Source organism: Gymnoscopelus braueri (assembly GCF_963280865.1).
Source record: "Gymnoscopelus braueri genome assembly, chromosome: 1".
In the NCBI taxonomy this organism is placed as follows: Eukaryota; Metazoa; Chordata; class Actinopteri; order Myctophiformes; family Myctophidae; genus Gymnoscopelus; species Gymnoscopelus braueri.
In genome coordinates, this window is record NC_137603.1 from 907,405 (window position 1) to 929,046 (window position 21,642).

Here is a 21,642-nt window from a genome sequence, read left to right on the forward strand (position 1 = left end):
ACTCTCCCTCCATGATGCTCAATGTTCAATGTGTTTCTGTATAATGACCAATGAGCTCTAACACACACACACACACGCACACACACACACACACACACACACACACAGATCATTTTATCAGTTTGATTTATTTACATAAATTAACATATCAGAGAAGGACGTCTTAATCAGGAGGTCCTGTATGATGCAACACATGGAACCAAATGGACCCTTACCATGTGTACACTCTGAGAGCTACAGAGCCTCTAAGGGTCCATTTGGTTCCATGTGTACACTCTGTGAGCTACAGAGCCTCTAAGGGTCCATTTGGTTCCATGTGAACACTCTGTGAGCTACAGAGCCTCTAAGGGGCCCCTTAGGTAACGCCCTCAAAGGGCCCCTAGGGGAGGGTCTACTTCTTCTCGGGGGTCTGGTCACCGGCCTCCAGTTTGGGGGCGTCGGCCTTGGGGTCGCGGTAGGCGGGGAAAACCTCCCAGGGGGTCGAGAGGTCAAACTTCCGGAACTCCTGAGAGAGTTCTACCGGTTCAGCGACCACACGCTTCAGCTCATCATCATAACGAACCTGATAGAGAGACATAGACACACACAGAGAGAGAGAGACACGCTTCAGCTCATCATCATAACGAACCTGATAGAGAGACATAGACACACACAGAGAGAGAGAGACACGCTTCAGCTCATCATCATAACGAACCTGATAGAGAGACATAGACACACACAGAGAGAGAGAGAGACACGCTTCAGCTCATCATCATAACGAACCTGATAGAGAGACATAGACACACAGAGAGAGAGAGAGACACGCTTCAGATCATCATCATAACGAACCTGATAGAGAGACATAGACACACAGAGAGAGAGAGACACGCTTCAGCTCATCATCATAACGAACCTGATAGAGAGACATAGACACACACAGAGAGAGAGACACGCTTCAGCTCATCATCATAACGAACCTGATAGAGAGACATAGACACACACAGAGAGAGAGAGAGAGACACGCTTCAGCTCATCATCATAACGAACCTGATAGAGAGACATAGACACACACACAGAGAGAGAGAGAGACACGCTTCAGCTCATCATCATAACGAACCTGATAGAGAGACATAGACAAACACAGAGAGAGAGACACGCTTCAGCTCATCATCATAACGAACCTGATAGAGAGACATAGACAAACACAGAGAGAGAGACACGCTTCAGCTCATCATCATAACGAACCTGATAGAGAGACATAGACACACACAGAGAGAGAGACACGCTTCAGCTCATCATCATAACGAACCTGATAGAGAGACATAGACAAACAGAGAGAGAGAGACACGCTTCAGCTCATCATCATAACGAACCTGATAGAGAGACATAGACACACACAGAGAGAGAGAGAGATGTGACAAAATGGCCGACCAAAGGTCAACCAAAGAACAGGCTTTTTGTCTAGGATTGGACGTCTAGTCAGTAAGAATACTCTGAAGATTCTTGCAGGGGCCCTCATTCAAGGTCATTATGATTATGCATGCACTTCATGGTATCACAACACCTCCAAGGCCTTAAAAACAAGGCTCCAAACATTCCAAAACAAACTTGTAAGGCTACTTCTTGGCCTCAATCACAGAACCCATCTAACCCCTGCTCATTTTGCTAGGATTGGATGGCTTAGGGTTGAGGACAGAGTAGAGCGACTTGCTATGGGCCTGGTCTTCAAGATACACCACAACATTGGGATCCCCCTGTATTTGTCAAAATACTTCCAAAATGTTAATGAAGTCCACGATCATAACACCAGAGGCAGCTCCACTGATCATGTTCAACCCAGATTTGGCTCAACAAAGGGAATGAACTCGTTCTCATGCTATTCATCAAACATGTGGAATGCCCTACCTAAAGGAGTAAAGGAGTGTAAAACCCTACTCACTTTCAAAACTGCCCTAAAGATACACCTTCAGGAGGCTGCAATTCGAAAATGGCCCCTGTCTAAGTCTTAACCTAAGTCTGCCTCCTCCAGAATTTAACTCTTGAAATTTAGCCAAATTCAATGTAAAGCGCGATACAAAGCGTGAGCGAAATGTTAATCACAGGCAGCTGATGGCAGTGTTGACTTCGTCGACCAAAACTACCGACTACCTTTTTTCAATGACGAAAACTAAATAAAAACGATATACAAACTAAGCTATGATGACTAAAACTAAGACTAAATATATTGACAATTTCGTCAGCAAATAAAAACTAGACTAAAATGTTAGTGAGGGATCTAGTGGAGAAGAGATCAAAGACGAGTCATTTTATGTTTGGTTGCGCTCGGGTGTTGCGCTCTGAAAATAGCAGATCTACAAGCTCACAACGCGTCGCGCTGCGATGTGTTGTGAGCTTGTAGATCTGCTATTTTCAGCATGCAACCAAGTGTAAAATCAGCCATAACGACGCCATCAAGGCACCGACAACATACATTATAGTCGACTAAATCAACTGTAGATTTAGTCGACTATAATCTTATGATATTTAGTAGACTAAAACTAGACGAACAGTAAAACATTTCAGAATGACTCAAATATGACTAAAACTAAATGGAATTTGATTCAAAAGACTATGAGTAAAATTTGCTGTGAAAATCAACACTGGCTGATGGTATCTGTCTGTGAGAAGGAGCCGCTCTGTGACGTTTCCATGGCGATGCGTACATGGGTACAAGGGTTTGTTGACGCCTCACCTCCACGTATCCTGACAGGGGGAAGTCCTTCCTGAAGGGATGACCCTCGAACCCGTAGTCAGTCAGGATGCGACGCAGGTCTGGGTGGTTGGAGAAGAACACGCCATACATGTCCCACACCTGTACGCACGCACGCACACACACACACACACGCGCACACACACACACACAGGTTTGAATATTATACTTGTGAGGGCATCAACATTTTAGCTGAAAATAGCTGATAAAAGCCAATCAGCTGCACAGCTAAGTTTAAAAATGGTTACCGAGTTAGTTCAAGGGATATTTCACTTTAAAAAAACCTTGGGTCATTTTATCGTCTACTCAGGCTTTTGTGAGCCCCGCCCCCAGACAGTTTTTAAGTTGCTTGATTCAGTATTTATATATTTGATATTCATTTTATCAGACACGCCCCCTTCCTATACAAACCCATTGTAACTTCAAACTCCATTTTAACCATGTTAGATTCATCTAAAACAACCGTCCTTGATTCTGGTGACTCATTCAATTCAATTCAAACAACTTTATTTTCCTTTCGGAACTTCGTTTGTGCAGTGGTTAAAAGACAAACATACATATAGTCAATACATATATACCTATGTCACTATAAAAGGCACAAAGTTCATTTAAAACTACTACTTAAAAGCATGATAAAACTTAAAAGCATGATAAAAAATAATATATTATATTGCAACCCATGTGTTAGCGTACACTACTAGCGTCCATCAGGTGGAATAGTCCAACGTGTTTGAGGGAGGGAGGGGGGGGGGCTCCACCAGACCTAGATGTTCAGCAGTCTGATGGAGGTAGGTACAAAGCTATCTGAGCCCCTTTTTGAGAGTTTCGAAGCTCTGTAACGACGACCTGAGGGCATCAGTTTGTAGTGTGTATGAAGTGTGTGTGTATTGTCCTGAACTATTTGAGAGGCCTTCTTTACTGTCCGTTTCTTGTGGATGCTGCTGAGTGGCTCCTGGTCCTTCCCAATGATCTTGCCACTGATCTTAACAACCCTGTCGAGAGGTTTCCGGTTAATGACCCGCATCACCCCAAACCATGATGTGATGTTGAAGGTCATGATGGATTCCACAAAGGACTTGTAGAAAGCCTGCAGGATTGATGGTCGGACCTGAAGCTTCCTCATCTTCCTCAGGAAGAACAATCGTTGTTGGCACTTAGAGTAGATATTCTCTGCGTTGGTCTTAAAATCGAGCTTGTGGTCTATGGTGGTACCAAGATATTTATACTCCTCAACGCGCTCTATTGTCTGTCCATTTATCTCCAGGGCTGGGGGAGTGGGCGGGTCACGCCTGAAGTCCACCAGCAGTTCCTTTGTTTTGCTTGGGTTTAGGTCCAGGAAGTTGCTCTCACACCACTCTGCAAACCTGTCCATTACCCCAATGATGCGGTCATTGGAGTTAGTGGTGTCAACAATAACCGTGTCATCAGAGTACTTGATGAACAGCATCTCAGGGTCTGAGCTGCTACAGTCATCTGTATACAGGGTAAACAGGACTGGTGAGATAACAGATCCTTGTGGTGCCCCGGTGGATACAGTTCTGTTGGAGCTGTAATAGCCGTTGAATCTAACGGTCTGGTGTCTATCTGTGAGGAAGGAGAGAATGAGCAGTATGAGGTGGGGATTGACATTCATCCGGAGGAGTTTCTGTCCAATCAGATGAGGTTGCACGGTGTTAAATGCACTTGAGAAGTCCACAAATACCATCCTGACAAAGGACTTGGACTTCTCCAGCTGTGTGTAGGTGTGATGCAGCAGAGTTATCACCGCATCATCCACACCTCTCTGCTGCTTGTATGCAAACTGGAGTGGGTCTGTGTGCCCACTAACCTCCCTCTGTAGCTGAGGTAGAATGAGCCTTTCCAAGCTCTTCATCACCAGAGATGTTAAAGCTACGGGGCGGTAGTCATTATTGCAGGTGGGGTTATTTTTCTTAGGGACTGGGCAAATGATGGAGGACTTCCATATGGTTGGTATGGAATGTTCAGACAAGGAGCGATTAAAGAGTCTACAGAAGACATCAGCCAACTGCTCATGACAAACCTTCAGCAAGCGCCCACTGATTTTGTCAGGACCTGGGGCCTTATAAGGGTTTGTTCTCTTGAGCACCCTTTCCACCTCCCTTGGGTGAAACTCTAGGTTGGTGTTAGTCGCTGCATTACACAGGAGATTGGTGGTCAGCTCCTCCCTCTCCTGAGTGAAGTTGTGTGTGTCAAACCTGCAGTAGAAGCTGTTCAGGTTCTCTGCAAACTCCACACATTCCTCTGCTCTTAGGTGGGACGGGGGTTTGTTGTTTTGCACGCCAGCAAATGTCTTGACACCTTTCCAGGCATCTCTGGCTTTGCCCTCCTGGAAGAGCCTTTCCACCTTCTCCTTGTACTCCCTTTTGGCCTCTTTAATTTCCTTACTTAACCTGGCCTGAATCAATTTAGCCTCAATCCTATTGCCGGAGGTAAATGCTATTCTTTTCTGATTAAGTGTATGTTTTAGCTTTTTTGTGATCCAGGGTTTATTGTTTGAAAAAACTTTAACTGTCTTTTTTGGAATAATCATGTCTTCACAAAAAAGAATGTAGTCGGTAATGACCTCAGTAGCCTCCTCTAGACTAGTCCCCTCTGTGAACGTTTCCCAGTCAGTACAGTCATAGCAAGCCTGCAGTGTCTCACTGGCCTCCTCATTCCACTGCTGCACCTGCCTTTTGACAGCTCCCTCTCTTTGTAATGTAGTGCGGTAGGCGGGGACTAAATGAATGACGTTATGATCAGCTGTACTTAATGGGGGTTTCTTATATGCCCTATATGCATTCTTCACGTTACCATAACAGAGGTCAATTGTTTTGTTTCCTCTGGTGGCACATTTTACATATTGCTGATATGTGGGGAGAGGCTTTTTGAGCCTGCCCTCCTAATACGTGAGGGGGCGTGTTTTTTCAATTACTTCCTTCATTTATTTTATTAATTTTCTTTATTGTATTTTCTTTTTATAATTTTCCATTTTTTTAAAAATAAATAAATGAAAAAAGTAATTGAAAAAACATGGCCCCCCCTGGTGGGGGCGCTCATCCAAGCCGGCCAGTGATTGGTGGGGAGCTCATGGGAGTGCTGCCTTCCAAGTGGCTAATAGGGTGGAGGCTCCATATATAAGAGAAGCACAGACCTCAGTGCGGCACGCAGGGGCAGGAGCCCGTCTTCCTCCACTTCCAACTGGCCACACCTTATGTTCTGTTACTTATGAGTTCTGTGATTTGACCTATGTATCTTCAGTTGATATAAGTTGATCCTGAGGTGATTCTTTTTGTTTCTTTTGCATATTGTTTATGATAGGAAGGTAAGATATTGTATTATTGGTTCTTTTGATAGGTAAGAGATATTACTTTTCAGTTAGTTCTTTTGGTTTGTTACTTTAGTTCCTCAGTGAATTATATACCCTTATGACCCAAGTTTGTGTTATTCTTTTGTTATTACTTTATATCTTTATAAATAAACCATTGTTATATTTTGCACTTCAACCCTTTTGTTTGTGTGGCTACTTGGGAGTTGGGGAAGGCGGGAACGTATTCATGTTGTGTCTCAGGCACCCCTAGACTGGGGCATAACATGAATTGGGGGCTCGTCTAAAAGCTTTTCTCGCAGGTAAATTGGTAAGTTGTTGTTTATTTTTTTTCTCTGGTTGGCAGTTTGGTAAGATTTTGTAAGTATGGAGTTTGATTTGGAGGAATTTATAGCAAACCCTTCTTGGGGCAAGATTGAGAAATGTAAAAAGAAAGAATTGTTAGTGGTGGCTGCTAACTATGAAATGACTGTGTCTCTCGTTACCCCTAAAGCTGAGCTCCGACATGAAGTGTGTTCAAAGCTGGTGGAGAAAGGCGTGCTACCTGCGACTGGACCTGGTGAGAAGGAGGAGGAGGCCTTGCAGGTGGGGGTTGCTGAGGCGGAGGCAACGGAAACACCCGCCACTAATGTGGGGTCGGCTCCTCGCTCACTGGGCCTACAGGCAGGTATGACAACAAGTGATCTCCAGCTGACACTCCAGATAAAGGAGGCAGAGTGCCGAACTAAAGAGCTGGAGATCACAGCCCTACACCTAAGGCTCAGAGCCCTTGAGCAGCTGCGTCCAGCATAAGGTCGGGTAACCAAAACACAGTCGGGCTCAGTAAGCCAGGGGGGTTTGACATTGGCAGAAACATAGCATTAGTACCACCATTTCGAGAGTCTGAAGTGGATTCATACTTTGGCGCTTTTGAACGAATTGCTGAGGCCTTAAAATGGCCAGTACAGTGTAAATTAATAGGAAAAGCCCAAGAAGCGTGCGCTATGCTATCCATTGAACAGAGTCTCGAATATGAGACACTTAAACAGAGTGTATTGCGGGCTTAAAGCATATAGGCAAAAATTTCGCAATAAAGATAAAACTGCCAACCAGAGTTATGTTGAGTTTGCACGCGAGAAAAGCACATTATTTGTTAAGTGGTGCCAGGCTTCTAAAATCAATACTATGGCTGAGATGCGGGAATTAATTTTGCTTGAAGAATTTAAGAAATGCCTGCCCGAACGAATTGTGATGTATATTAATGAGCAAAAGGTATTATCATTAACAAAAGGTGCAATCCTGGCTGATGAGTTTATTTTAACTCATAAAAGTGTGTTCTCTGCCCCAACATCTCATGGTTTTACTGCGACACCAGAAATAAGGTCTCCCAATGTGGCGCGTAAAACCATGATACCAGCAACGGGCGAGAACCGCGAGTGTCATTATTGCCGAGAGCCAGGCCATTTGATTGCACAGTGTCCAGCCACGAGAAGAAGGGGGCAGTCTAATAACAACTCTCCCGCAGGTATCGGATTGATTAAGTCTGTTTCATTGCATCTTAGCCAATCTGAGAGGGAGTCTGAGTCTGATATAGAGGTGGACCCTCGTTTTAAACCTTTTGTGTTTGACGGTTTTGTTTCGGTGACTGGTAAGGAGAAAGATAAAGTGCCAATAAAAATCTTGCGAGATACAGGTGCTTATCATACGTTTATGTTGGATACTGTCCTGCCACTCTCAAATGAAACTTCGTGTAAAGCAGATTTGCTCGTGTGGGGTATTAAAAGTTACATTTGGTACATTTTGTTTCGCCCCTGGTGTCAGGACAGTTTAAGGTAGCTGTGCGTCCTAAATTGCCAATCGATGGTATCGCGTTTATTCTCGGTAATGACATAGCGGGAGGACAAGTTTTTCCTCCACCCGAAGTCGTTGAAATTCCTGTTTTGAGTTGCGATCCCCCTGCGTCAACCATGCCAAATGTGCTCCCTGTGTGCGCAATTACGCGCGCACAGGTTCGTAAAATGGGTCAAGTTGTTGATTTGTCTGAGTCATTTATGGCTACAGTTGATGAAAAGGAGTCAAACCATTCAGTTGATCCCACTACTAACAGTGAGGAAAGTGTGTCAAAGATTGTAAATGTGTCTGAGGTATTCCCAGAGTTAAGTCTAAAAGTGACCATAGAAATGTTAATATCTGCTCAGAAAGATGATCCGTCATTAACTATGGGTTTGTCCTCTGCCATAGCCAGTGAGGAAAGCCAAAATCCTGTTTTTTTTTTTAGAACGGAGTGTTGATGAGAAATTGGAGCCCTGACGACAGCGAGGTGGCCGCTGTTCATCAGGTAGTAGTGCCAACCAAATATCGAACACAGGTAATTAGCATCGCCCATGATTCCAGCTTAGCTGGAAATCTTGGGGTTAAAAAATTATATCACAGAGTGCTGCGTTAAAATAATGAAATAAGAATAATTAAAAAATACATGAAATAAGTAACAATTCCGGCTCTCACAGACCTGTTTCTTGTTCTTTAACTCATTCACTGCCAGAATTATTGCTGGCCGCGTTTGCCCACTGCCAGAGATATTTCATTGGAAAAAAAAGTACTCAGGAGCCGAGATACATAATTTTTTAGTTTTAAGTTAACAAGGAAGTGGATGGGAGTCTAGATCTTCGAAAAATCACATCTCCTTGGTCTTTGTGTCAAAAAAAGAATTACGTCTTTTACGTCAGTGGCAGTATTGGTTAATTACGTCAATTACGTCAGAGGCAGTGAATGAGTTAACTGCCCTGTTTGAACTCATTCCCTGTACAAAAGACACCTCTACACACACACTTTAACCTCGACTCCACAATGGGCAAGAGAGCTGGGACCACAGTCTCAAAGAAAACCATTAGTAACACACTACGCCGTCATGGAATAAAATCCTGCAGCGTCCGCCAGTGCATGTCCAGGGCTCCAGGCCCGTCTGAGGTTTGCCAATGACCATTTGGACGGCGTAGTGTGTTACTAATGGTTTTCTTTGAGACTGTGGTCCCAGCTCTCTTCAGGTCAGGTCCTGCCGTGTAGTTCTGGGCTGATTCCTCACCTTTCTCATGATCATTGATACCAGACCGATGGAGATTGACCGTCACCTTAAACTTCTTCCATTTTCTAATAATTGCGCCAACAGTTGTTGCCTTCTCACCAAGCTGCTTGCCTATTGTCCTGTAGCCCATCACAGCCTTGTGCAGGTCTACCATTTTGTCCCTGATGTCATTAGACAGCTCTTTGGTCTTGCCCATTGTGGAGTCAATTAAAGTGTCTGCAGAGGTGTCTTTTATACAGGTAATGAGTTCAAACAGGTGCAGTTAATACAGGTAATGAGTGGAGAACAGGAAGGCTTCTTAAAGAACAAGAAACAGGTCTGTGAGAGCCGGAATTCTTACTGGTTGGTAGGTGATCAAATACTTATTTCGTGCAATAAAATGCAAATTAATTACTTAAAAATCGTACAATGTGATTCTCTGGATTTTTTTCCTGGATTCTGTCTCTCACAGTTAAAGTGTACCTATGATACAAATTACAGAACACTACATTCTTTGTAAGTGGGAAAACCAAAAAAAAATCGGCAGTGTATCAAATACTTGTTCTCCCCACTGTACTACATACTATACCGTTAAGGTCAACAGGTCATACCTCTCTCTCGTACCAGTTGGCGGCCATGTGAACAGGAACAGCAGAGTCTACGGGGGTCAGCTCGTCTGTGTACGTCTTCACACGGATACGAGAGTTATACCGCAGGGACAGGAAGTTGTAGACGATCTGTACATGTCACATGACATACAGTACAGAGTTAAATATCACATGACATACAGTAGTTAAATATCACATGACATACAGTAGTTAAAGTAATACTAGGTAACGTTTTCAACAAAACTAAAGTTAAATTGTATATCTTTTGTGAGTGGCAAAAGTTTCACAACACCCACTCCATGAATTTCATCCCCGGAAGCCTTTTATTTATATATTTTCTATTGAACGTGTACGGGGGGGACTTTCCCGGGAAAATGACGTTCCTGGCCAACGTCATGACGTCGTGGCCGACGTCCTGGCCGACGTCATGACGTCGGCCAGGAACTACCGCAACGGTTTCCTGTTTGGCCAGGAACTACCGCGCTAATAACAAAAAGGAACCTCACGCTGATTTCAAGAGAATGTAGGATTGGAAGATCGAAAAAGAATAGAAAAAGAAAGCACAGCTCATGGTAACTAATGCTCCACTGGCTAAGAGAAACGATCCGTAGATAGTATAAAACAATTAAAAGATCGCTTTTTGAAACGCTTCCGGCTTCCGGTGAAAACGAATGGAATTCTGGGTAATCGAGGACTACGGAAATTGTATGCAGTGACGGTAGTGACCAGCAGAGGTTGCTAAAAATCGTTATTTGTGATTCTGCATTGTACAACTTTAAAGAGCTACACATTTCAAATATTCCTTTTTAAACACCAGGTGGATTCGATCCATTCAAGTCAAATCACGAATGTATATAATTTTTAATATAAAATATTGTATGCAGTAAAACTTCATTCAAACAGCAGAAGTCTCTTTCTTTCTCTATATGTGTCGGTGGCGGTTGTTGCTGAGAAACACTTTCATGTGAGATCAAATGAATGATCTTATTATATTAATTTGTCTCATTTTAATAAAGCTGTAAAGCTGTGATGCTGTGATATCTGGAGAACCATGTGTTCATTGTGTTGTGATGGAGGAAGTTAGAACAATCTTTACTTCTGACATGAAACGGGAAAATGTAACCAAAACAATATTTGTGTTTGGTTTAAATCAATTTAGGGTCGGCTATAACAGGGGTTCCCAAAGTTGGGGTCGCGACCCCAAGTGGGACCGTGGGGTGGCGAAATTATTTTGGTTGCGACCCCATTTGGGGTCGCAAGACACTGACAATGGGGTCGCAAAATTTTTTTTGGTCATTAAAAATATTTTACACTGAAATAGTATATATTAACCATAATTGTTACAAAGGGTTAAACAAAGGATGTAAGGTTAAAATGATGCAATGTAGAATGTGTGGAATCAACATGAAAGGAAAAAAGTCCTGTTTCTCTCCGCCCACACACGCAACCTGTGAGGTAATTACGGAGCGACACTGCGACAGGCCGCAGCTGCGAGGCATAGAGTGCGAGTCCGAGCTCAGCTCGCGTTGTGGCGTTGTGGAGTGATTTTGTGCACGCAATTAACACAAATACAGCACAGACAGCAGCCTGTCCAGTCTTCCTCACAGAGGAAAAGAGTCTATCGAGAGGACTATATCACATATGGATTCACATACAACCAAAAAGAACAACAGCCCCAATGTGTTACTCGTAATGATTTGCTTGCACATGAAAGCATGAAGCCTACAAAAATGCTACGACATTTAACAACTAATCACGCTGAGCACGCAGATAAACCAGTGGAATTCTTTCGCCGAAAAGAACGAGCGTTGCTCGGCGAAAAGGAGACCATGACAAAACGAACTACTATCTCGGCCAAAGCCCAAATGGCATCATATGAGGTTGCATACTTAATTGCACAGACAAAAAAGCCACACACAATTGGGGAAATCCTTATTAAACCCTCTGCTATAGTTATGAGTGGGATTATGCATGGTGATAAATTCACCAAGGAGCTGGATACAGTGCCCCTGTCTGATAACACCATAAGCAGGCGCATCACTGACATGGCACAGGACGTTAAGTGTCAACTGATGCTTTGCAGTTAGATGAGTCCACAATTATTGCAAACTGTGCCCAGCTGCTTGTATTTGTGAGATACCCTTTTGAAGGAAAACTGGAAGAGGAGCTGCTCACTTGCACTACGCTGGAGGGAACGTGTACAGACGAGGACATTTTCACAAAACTTGACAACAAGCTAAAAGAAGAGGGACTGTCTTGGGATGATTGCATCGGGGTTTGTACAGACGGTGCGGGGGCCATAGGACGGGACTGAAAGAGTCTTACAAGTGGCTCCTCCTTTTTTGTATAAAATGCTATACATTTGTACGTGTATATACGTGTATGTAGCATAAAAACTGTAAAATAAAGTTGTAAAAAAAGTGGCTCCTCACATTAACACATCCACCGCCAGAGGTTAATCTCATAATGTACTCACCAGTGCCAAGGTGTTTTTGTTGTTTTTTAGTTTTTTTCATGTCGCCATAGATCTTGTTAAAATCCTTAAGATTGAGCCGTGAACGGTCTGTTTACATCCGCGAGATCTCCCTGTATCTCCCAGTGAAGATCGCGTGTCAAACGGGGCATCCATGTTTGAGTTAGAGCGGATTACGTTAAACAGTGAAATGCGAGGAGAAAAAACTACAGGAAGAGAATTGAGTTTCAGTTTCGTCTGTAGAATGGGAGCGGGCGTGATCGTCGAAACCGGATCCCAAATAATTCTATTTCCTGTCATCAAACCGGAAACGGAAGTGGATCAAAAAAATTCCGAAAGTGCACCCGGACCGCGCATGCGCGAAAAGACCGCAGCCCGTAGGACTACGGGCTCGGCGCTTAACCGTTGGATTTAACGGCCCGTAGAACTACGGGCCCGGCGGTAAATGTGTTAAGTGAGGAGTGTTCTTGATACTGCGACGAAAATGGTCAACTTTATAAAATCACGTCCACTCAACACCGGGCTATTCGCAACTCTCTGCAACGAACTGGGCTCGGAGCACGAAGGCCTGCTGTTCCATACTGAGGTGAGATGGCTGTCCAGGGGAAATGTTCTCACCCGCCTGTTTGCACCTGATTCGAATGCTATCAATGCATTGAATGGGAGATTATCACGTTTTATCAGACCTTTGAATGGGCGAAGTAGGCGACCTACTGACCTACCCGCGATTTATCAGACCATTCATTGGGTGTTATCAAGACATACTGACCTACCAACTGACATGACTTAATAGTTCAGTTTAGGTTTCGCTTTTGGTTTGGGACCATGACGGAGGCGCGCAGTCACAGGCGAACTGTCACCCCGTGAAGGACCACCGAGGGAGCTAAAGCGACCGAGTTGCCGTCCTGAACGGTGTGACGTTCGCCTGAGCCTACTCAGCGCCGTTTGAGTTATGTACCGATAGGCACAGAATCGTAAATATTGTTGTGGGGACTGCTCCGCCTCCAAGTAGGTCAGTATCTCCTGAATGAATGGTCTGATAAATCGCGGGTAGGTAAGTAGGTCGCCTACTTTGCCCATTCAAAGCTCTGATAAAACGTGGTAATCTCCCATTCAATGCATTGATAGCATTCGAAGCCGGTCCTGTTTGAGCTGCGGGATGAGGTGCGCTTATTTCTGATGGAGAAAGCACCAGAGCTGGCTGAGCACCTGACTAAACCTGAATGGGTAGCAAGGCTGGCGTATTAATCTTGCATATTTGATAAACTGAATGGACTTAATCTGTCCTTGCAAGGTGACAACACAAACATCCTGTCCCTGAGTGATAAAATCCACGCATTCACAAGGAAACTCGAGCGCTGGACTGCGCGAGTTGAAATGTTTTCTGAGCTTCATGAATTCATGGAGGAAAATGAACTAAGCGTTAACATTGTGAAGCGCTCTATCACTGCTCACCTGCGAGCCCTCCAGGAACGCTTTCACAAATATTTCCCAAAGGAAACGGCACCAGAATAATATGACTGGATAAGATCACCATTCACTGTGACCCGCTGCGCAGCACCTGTCATCCCACCTGGAGGACGCACTTGATGAGCTGTCAAGTGATCGGACCTTAAAGACAGCGTTTGATACTATGCCGCTTGCCGAGTTTTGGATTTCAGTGGAGAGGGAATACCCACAGCTATACAAGGCTGCAATGGATGTACTGATACAGTTTGGATCTACGTACTTATGTGAAAAGACACTGACTTACATTAAAAATAAGTACAGGTCGAAACTAAACGTGGAAGATGATCTCCAAGTGGCCGTCTCTCAAATTAAACTCAGAATGGACTTGTTGTGCTCCCAGCACAGTGCCCACCCATCTCATTAGGTACTGTAAATGTGATTGATTGAATTCTATCTATATTAACAAGATTATTAACAGTAACCCTACAAGCAGTAGCTGTACTCAAAAGTCACACTAAAAGTATATCACAATTTACACATAAAAATGTTGTTTTCATTGTGGTCTGTTCACTGTTGTACTTTACAATTAGTAAAAAAGAAATAGTACATAAATTACTTATATACTGTAAATATTTTGGTTGTTATGCGTGTTATATTTGTTTGTGTCGTTATGCCTATGTGTTGAGAATAGCCCTAGGCTTAATACATTACATGTGCGCTCAAATGCGCACCAAACGTGCAAGTTTATGTTCATACATTTCAAAATTGCTATACTCCATAAATTAGCATAAATTAGGGTTAGGTGGGGTCGCTAGTCAAAGGCAGCCTTATTTTGGGGTCGCGGGCTGAAAGGTTTGGGAACCCATGGGCTATAAGACAGAGACATGTGAACCCATGGGCTATAAGACAGAGACATGTGAACCCATGGGCTATAAGACAGAGACATGTGAACCCATGGGCTATAAGACAGAGACATGTGAACCCATGGGCTATAAGACAGAGTCATGTGACACAGGGGGAGTTTTACCGTGAGGGAAAAGCTCACAGTCTCACCAGAACTCACACGGAAGTTTTTTTAAATTCAAACCTAGTTTTTTTTATAGTCGAACACTTTTATTTTTTATATTCGAATATTCGTTGACAGCCTTAGTGTGTGTGTGTGTGTGTGTGTGTGTGTGTGTGTGTGTGTGTGTGTGTGGTGTGTGGTGTGTGTGTGTGTGTGTGTGTGGTACCTCAAAGCGGTTCTGTCTGGACGGGATGTCCACGGCCGTCAGGTCGATCATGTTTCTGAACTGAGCGTTGCTGTGATCCTTCAGGAAGGTCAGCATGGGGATGACCCCGTCAGGATGGATCATCACCTCCAGCTCATTGAAGCATGTCACCTACACACACACACACACACACACACACACAGTCACACACACACACACACACACACACACACACACACACACACACACGGTGCAGAGAGAACAGTGTTCTCAGTAAACTATAGGATCAGGTAAACTATGAACAGGGGTGCACATAACTTTTTTAGGTCTAGTACTCAGAAGAGCACCTGGAGATGTGACTTGGTGCGCACAAAATAAATGGTCCCGTGCCATTTTGTCAACGGGGGATTTTCGCCGTTTCTTTTTCTCTCACGCCGTTTGGTGAAGCCCCCAAGGTTGGTGCCCTGTGCTGCGCTGCTTTTATCCGTCAGATTGGGACGTTCACGGTCATTTTTGCACCATTACGGTGCGTTCATCATCGGTGACGAGTGCCTCTAACAGCCGCTGCTGGCTGCGTGCACGCAGCGAGGCAATGCGAGCCGAGGCGATGCGAGACACTCACACAATCACGTGCAGCATGCGTCCTCTCCCTGTCTGTGAGTGTGGCTTCAGGAAGTAAATTCCTAGCCTCGATCTCCAGGCTTTTATTTTTTAGTTTTGCTAAAAAATAAAAGCTTGGAAATTCCTGTCCCAGCTGTTGGTACACAAAAGCGCCTCTCGTCGTCTGATGTGCCGCGCATTATTTATTTTGGGTGCGCATGCGCACCTGCGCACCAGTTATGTGCACCCCTGACTATGAACCATCTGTCTAAACTATATACTATCAAAATAATGTTCTGTACATTCCAGAAAAAATCTAAAAGTAACATTATAGAAGAGAGAAGAGTCTAGGACGTGTGGAGCGTTGTCCAGGGTGTTTTAGAGAAGAGAGAAGAGTCTAGGACGTGTGGAGCGTTGTCCAGGGTGTTTTAGAGAAGAGAGAAGAGTCTAGGACGTGTGGAGCGTTGTCCAGAGTGTTTTAGAGAAGAGAGAAGAGTCTAGGACGTGTGGAGCGTTGTCCAGAGTGTTTTAGAGAAGAGAGAAGAGTCTAGGACGTGTGGAGCGTTGTCCAGGGTGTTTTAGAGAAGAGAGAAGAGTCTAGGACGTGTGGAGCGTTGTCCAGAGTGTTTTAGAGAAGAGAGAAGAGTCTAGGACGTGTGGAGCGTTGTCCAGGGTGTTTTAGAGAAGAGAGAAGAGTCTAGGACGTGTGGAGCGTTGTCCAGAGTGTTTTAGAGAAGAGAGAAGAGTCTAGGACGTGTGGAGCGTTGTCCAGAGTGTTTTAGAGAAGAGAGAAGAGTCTAGGACGTGTGGAGCGTTGTCCAGGGTGTTTTAGAGAAGAGAGAAGAGTCTAGGACGTGTGGAGCGTTGTCCAGAGTGTTTTAGAGAAGAGAGAAGAGTCTAGGACGTGTGGAGCGTTGTCCAGGGTGTTTTAGAGAAGAGAGAAGAGTCTAGGACGTGTGGAGCGTTGTCCAGGGTGTTTTAGAGAAGAGAGAAGAGTCTAGGACGTGTGGAGCGTTGTCCAGGGTGTTTTAGAGAAGAGAGAAGAGTCTAGGACGTGTGGAGCGTTGTCCAGGGTGTTTTAGAGAAGAGAGAAGAGTCTAGGACGTGTGGAGCGTTGTCCAGAGTGTTTTAGAGAAGAGAGAAGAGTCTAGGACGTGTGGAGCGTTGTCCAGAGTGTTTTAGAGAAGAGAGAAGAGTCTAGGACGTGTGGAGCGTTGTCCAGGGTGTTTTAGAGAAGAGAGAAGAGTCTAGGACGTGTGGAGCGTTGTCCAGGGTGTTTTAGAGAAGAGAGAAGAGTCTAGGACGTGTGGAGCGTTGTCCAGGGTGTTTTAGAGAAGAGAGAAGAGTCTAGGACGTGTGGAGCGTTGTCCAGAGTGTTTTAGAGAAGAGAGAAGAGTCTAGGACGTGTGGAGCGTTGTCCAGAGTGTTTTAGAGGAGAGAGAAGAGTCTAGGACGTGTGGAGCGTTGTCCAGGGTGTTTTAGAGAAGAGAGAAGAGTCTAGGACGTGTGGAGCGTTGTCCAGAGTGTTTTAGAGGAGAGAGAAGAGTCTAGGACGTGTGGAGCGTTGTCCAGGGTGTTTTAGAGAAGAGAGAAGAGTCTAGGACGTGTGGAGAGTTGTCCAGGGTGTTTTAGAGAAGAGAGAAGAGTCTAGGACGTGTGGAGCGTTGTCCAGGGTGTTTTAGAGAAGAGAGAAGAGTCTAGGACGTGTGGAGCGTTGTCCAGGGTGTTTTAGAGAAGAGAGAAGAGTCTAGGACGTGTGGAGCGTTGTCCAGGGTGTTTTAGAGAAGAGAGAAGAGTCTAGGACGTGTGGAGCGTTGTCCAGGGTGTTTTAGAGGAGAGAGAAGAGTCTAGGACGTGTGGAGCGTTGTCCAGAGTGTTTTAGAGAAGAGAGAAGAGTCTAGGACGTGTGGAGCGTTGTCCAGAGTGTTTTAGAGAAGAGAGAAGAGTCTAGGACGTGTGGAGCGTTGTCCAGAGTGTTTTAGAGAAGAGAGAAGAGTCTAGGACGTGTGGAGCGTTGTCCAGGGTGTTTTAGAGAAGAGAGAAGAGTCTAGGACGTGTGGAGCGTTGTCCAGGGTGTTTTAGAGAAGGTTCTGACAGCATTACGGTTCATCACACAGTGAACTAACCTGGACCTGTTGAACATACTTCGGCATCATCTCAGCCACGTATTCCCCGAACGCAGCCAGCTGGCTGTGAGTGACAGCATCCTTAGGCCTCACTGTGGCTGTAAGGAAAGGAGACAAGGGTTCATATTAACACTGAGGATGTAAGGAAAGGAGACAAGGGTTCATATTAACACTGAGGATGTAAGGAAAGGAGACAAGAGTTCATATTAACACTGAGGATGTAAGGAAAGGAGACAAGAGTTCATATTAACACTGAGGATGTAAGGAAAGGAGACAAGGGTTCATATTAACACTGAGGATGTAAGGAAAGGAGACAAGAGTTCATATTAACACTGAGGATGTAAGGAAAGGAGACAAGAGTTCATATTAACACTGAGGATGTAAGGAAAGGAGACAAGGGTTCATATTAACACTGAGGATGTAAGGAAAGGAGACAAGAGTTCATATTAACACTGTGGCTGTAAGGAAAGGAGACAAGAGTTCATATTAACACTGAGGATGTAAGGAAAGGAGACAAGAGTTCATATTAACACTGAGGATATAAATGTAGCTCCGCCCCAGCCGATCTGCAAGACCACAACGCTTGGCTGATGCAATGCGGTGGGCTTGTAGCTCAGCTGTGTTCTCTGCACATCAGACATTATATACGTGGGGTAAGAAGTTGTTGACTAATATTTCTCCTCTTATCAAAAAATCTGAAAATGAACATAAATTAAAGACATAACCCTTAACTAATATAGTTGGTTTGACTATTTTGTTTAGCCTGTTATTAGAGCATGTGTATGTGTTTATTATTATACTACTATACATTATTTTATACAATTATATGAAATATTTGAATATATTTGAATATTAAACTAAATAAAGCATTGAAATTCGAATAGGATTATAGAGGAGAACTGACAGCCCTAGTGTGTGTAGGAGGCGGAGCTGTGTGTGTAGGAGGCGGAGCTGTGTGTGTAGGAGGCGGAGCTGTGTGTGTAGGAGGCGGAGCTGTGTGTGTAGGAGGCGGAGCTGTGTGTGTAGGAGGCGGAGCTGTGTGTGTAGGAGGCGGAGCTGTGTGTGTAGGAGGCGGAGCTGTGTGTGTAGGAGGCGGAGCTGTGTGTGTAGGAGGCGGAGCTGTGTGTGTAGGAGGCGGAGCTGTGTGTGTAGGAGGCGGAGCTGTGTGTGTAGGAGGCGGAGCTGTGTGTGTAGGAGGAGTCAAGTGGCCGTCCCCTCTCTTCATGTTGGTCGTGACATAATTATCTTTTTCTACTTTTTTTTTTTTACCGTTTCTTGATAAAAAAATACTTTTTCCTCAGTTTTTTTGGTTGCCAAAGCGCGACCCCAGTTCCCCGCGACCCCCACAGAACATGGTAAAAACTCACGTCTGGTCTCAGCGCCGCCGCTCTGCAACCTGACTGCATGCTGGAGACAGGACACACTGCCCCCTACTGGACGCTGGAGACATGACACACTGCCACCTGCAACTGAAAAACAGTTGTTTTTTTTTGGGGGGGGGACATTAGGGGGGGGCATTAGCAAAAAATAGCAGATCTACAAGCTCACAACGCGTAGAAAATACACATTAGCCCATTGAAACCGGGAACGCATTCCTGTCATTTTTAAGATTTCTTTGGGCTATTCAAAAATAGCAGATCTACAAGCTCATAGTGCCGCGCTATGAGCTTGTAGATCTGCTATTTTTGAATAGCCAAATAAATCTTAAAATGACACAGATGTGTTCCCGGTCTTATAATGGATTAATTCATCTCTCTCTCAGCTAAGGGGTCCCTGCTTCATCTCTCTCTCAGTTAAGGGGTCCCTGCTTCATCTCTCTCTCAGCTAAGGGGTCCCTGCATCATCTCTCTCTCAGCTAAGGGGTCCCTGCTTCATCTCTCTCAGCTAAGGGGTCCCTGCTTCATCTCTCTCAGCTAAGGGGTCCCTGCATCATTTATCAGACCTACAGACCCTATATTTAATCATACAGGGGGAACACATTCTAACAGGGAAACAACATTAATCAGATCTTTAGACTCATATATAATCAGATCTAACAGACTCATATATAATCAGATCTAACAGACTCATATATAATCAGATCTAACAGACTCATATATAATCAGATCTAACAGACTCATATATAATCAGATCTAACAGACTCATATATAATCAGATCTAACAGACTCATATATAATCAGATCTAACAGACTCATATATAATCAGATCTAACAGACTCATATATAATCAGATCTAACAGACTCATATATAATCAGATCTAACAGACTCATATATAATCAGATCTAACAGACTCTTATATAATCAGATCTAACAGACTCTTATATAATCAGATCTAACAGACTCATATATAATCAGATCTAACAGACTCATATATAATCAGATCTAACAGACTCATATATAATCAGATCTAACAGACTCATATATAATCAGATCTAACAGACTCATATATAATCAGATCTTTAGACTCATATATAATCAGATCTAACTGACTCATATATAATCAGATCTAACAGACTCATATATAATCAGATCTAACAGACTCATATATAATCAGATCTTTAGACTCTTATATAATCAGATCTAACAGACTCTTATATAATCAGATCTAACAGACTCATATATAATCAGATCTAACAGACTCATATATAATCAGATCTAACAGACTCATATATAATCAGATCTAACAGACTCATATATAATCAGATCTTTAGACTCATATATAATCAGATCTAACAGACTCATATATAATCAGATCTAACAGACTCATATATAATCAGATCTAACAGACTCATATATAATTAGATCTAACAGACTCATATATAATCAGATCTAACAGACTCATATATAATCAGATCTAACAGACTCATATATAATCAGATCTAACAGACTCATATATAATCAGATCTAACAGACTCATATATAATCAGATCTAACAGACTCATATATAATCAGATCTAACAGACTCATATATAATCAGATCTAACAGACTCATATATAATCAGATCTAACAGACTCATATATAATCAGATCTAACAGACTCATATATAATCAGATCTAACAGACTCATATATAATTAGATCTAACAGACTCATATATAATCAGATCTAACAGACTCATATATAATCAGATCTAACAGACTCATATATAATCAGATCTAACAGACTCATATATAATCAGATCTAACAGACTCATATATAATCAGATCTAACAGACTCATATATAATCAGATCTAACAGACTCATATATAATCAGATCTAACAGACTCATATATAATCAGATCTAACAGACTCATATATAATCAGATCTAACAGACTCATATATAATCAGATCTAACAGACTCATATATAATCAGATCTAACAGACTCATATATAATCAGATCTAACAGACTCATATATAATCAGATCTAACAGACTCATATATAATTAGATCTAACAGACTCATATATAATCAGATCTAACAGACTCATATATAATCAGATCTAACAGACTCATATATAATCAGATCTAACAGACTCATATATAATCAGATCTAACAGACTCATATATAATCAGATCTAACAGACTCATATATAATCAGATCTAACAGACTCATATATAATCAGATCTAACAGACTCATATATAATCAGATCTAACAGACTCATATATAATCAGATCTAACAGACTCATATATAATCAGATCTAACAGACTCATATATAATCAGATCTAACAGACTCATATATAATCAGATCTAACAGACTATAACAGGATCAGTATCAGTCAGTACAGTCAGGCTAGCGTTAGCATTAGCTTTAGCTCGAAGGTCAGAGCTGTGTGTGAACACCTACTACACACTGTTGTGTAAACACACTGTAAACACACACCTAACAGACACACACACAACACACACATCATAATAATAACATTAATAATAATAACATATTTACTGTTCAGACTCCTTAAAGCTGAAGCTCCTCTAAACAACCGACCCAGAGCCGCCATGTTGTTTCTACCGGATGTGTTCGGCTGGCGAATATGAGACTTCCGGTGGATGATCTCTTCAGAATAAGAGTATCTCTCTAGAGTAAACAGAAGTCATTG

At 43.2% G+C, this 21,642-nt stretch overlaps 1 protein-coding gene across 1 annotated transcript; it reads right to left on the reverse strand.

Moving 5' to 3' along the window:
• Positions 1 to 212: 212 nt before the first annotated feature.
• Positions 213 to 21,565, reverse strand: LOC308082774 (NADH dehydrogenase [ubiquinone] iron-sulfur protein 3, mitochondrial-like). The gene is made up of 7 exons (XM_080424780.1): positions 21,489 to 21,565; positions 18,931 to 19,032; positions 17,564 to 17,661; positions 14,859 to 15,008; positions 9,708 to 9,833; positions 2,711 to 2,830; positions 213 to 562 (listed from the first exon to the last, which is right to left on the reverse strand). Exons 1-7 carry the CDS (start codon positions 21,541 to 21,543, stop codon positions 392 to 394), a joined length of 822 nt encoding a protein of 273 aa, XP_080280906.1. The 5' UTR covers positions 21,544 to 21,565; the 3' UTR covers positions 213 to 391.
• Positions 21,566 to 21,642: the final 77 nt, after the last annotated feature.

Bases quoted from the DNA above. Each gene is read 5' to 3' on its own strand.
- LOC308082774 (XM_080424780.1), bottom strand. From the start codon at position 21,543: ATGGCGGCTCTGGGTCGGTTGTTTAGAGGAGCTTCAGCTTTAAGGAGT. The intron at 19,033-21,488 runs GTAAATATGTTA...ACTGTTTTTCAG, and splicing joins AGCTTTAAGGAGTCTGAACA to TTGCAGGTGGCAGTGTGTCA. The intron at 15,009-17,563 runs GTTAGTTCACTG...GTGTGTGTGTAG, and splicing joins AGTATGTTCAACAGGTCCAG to GTGACATGCTTCAATGAGCT.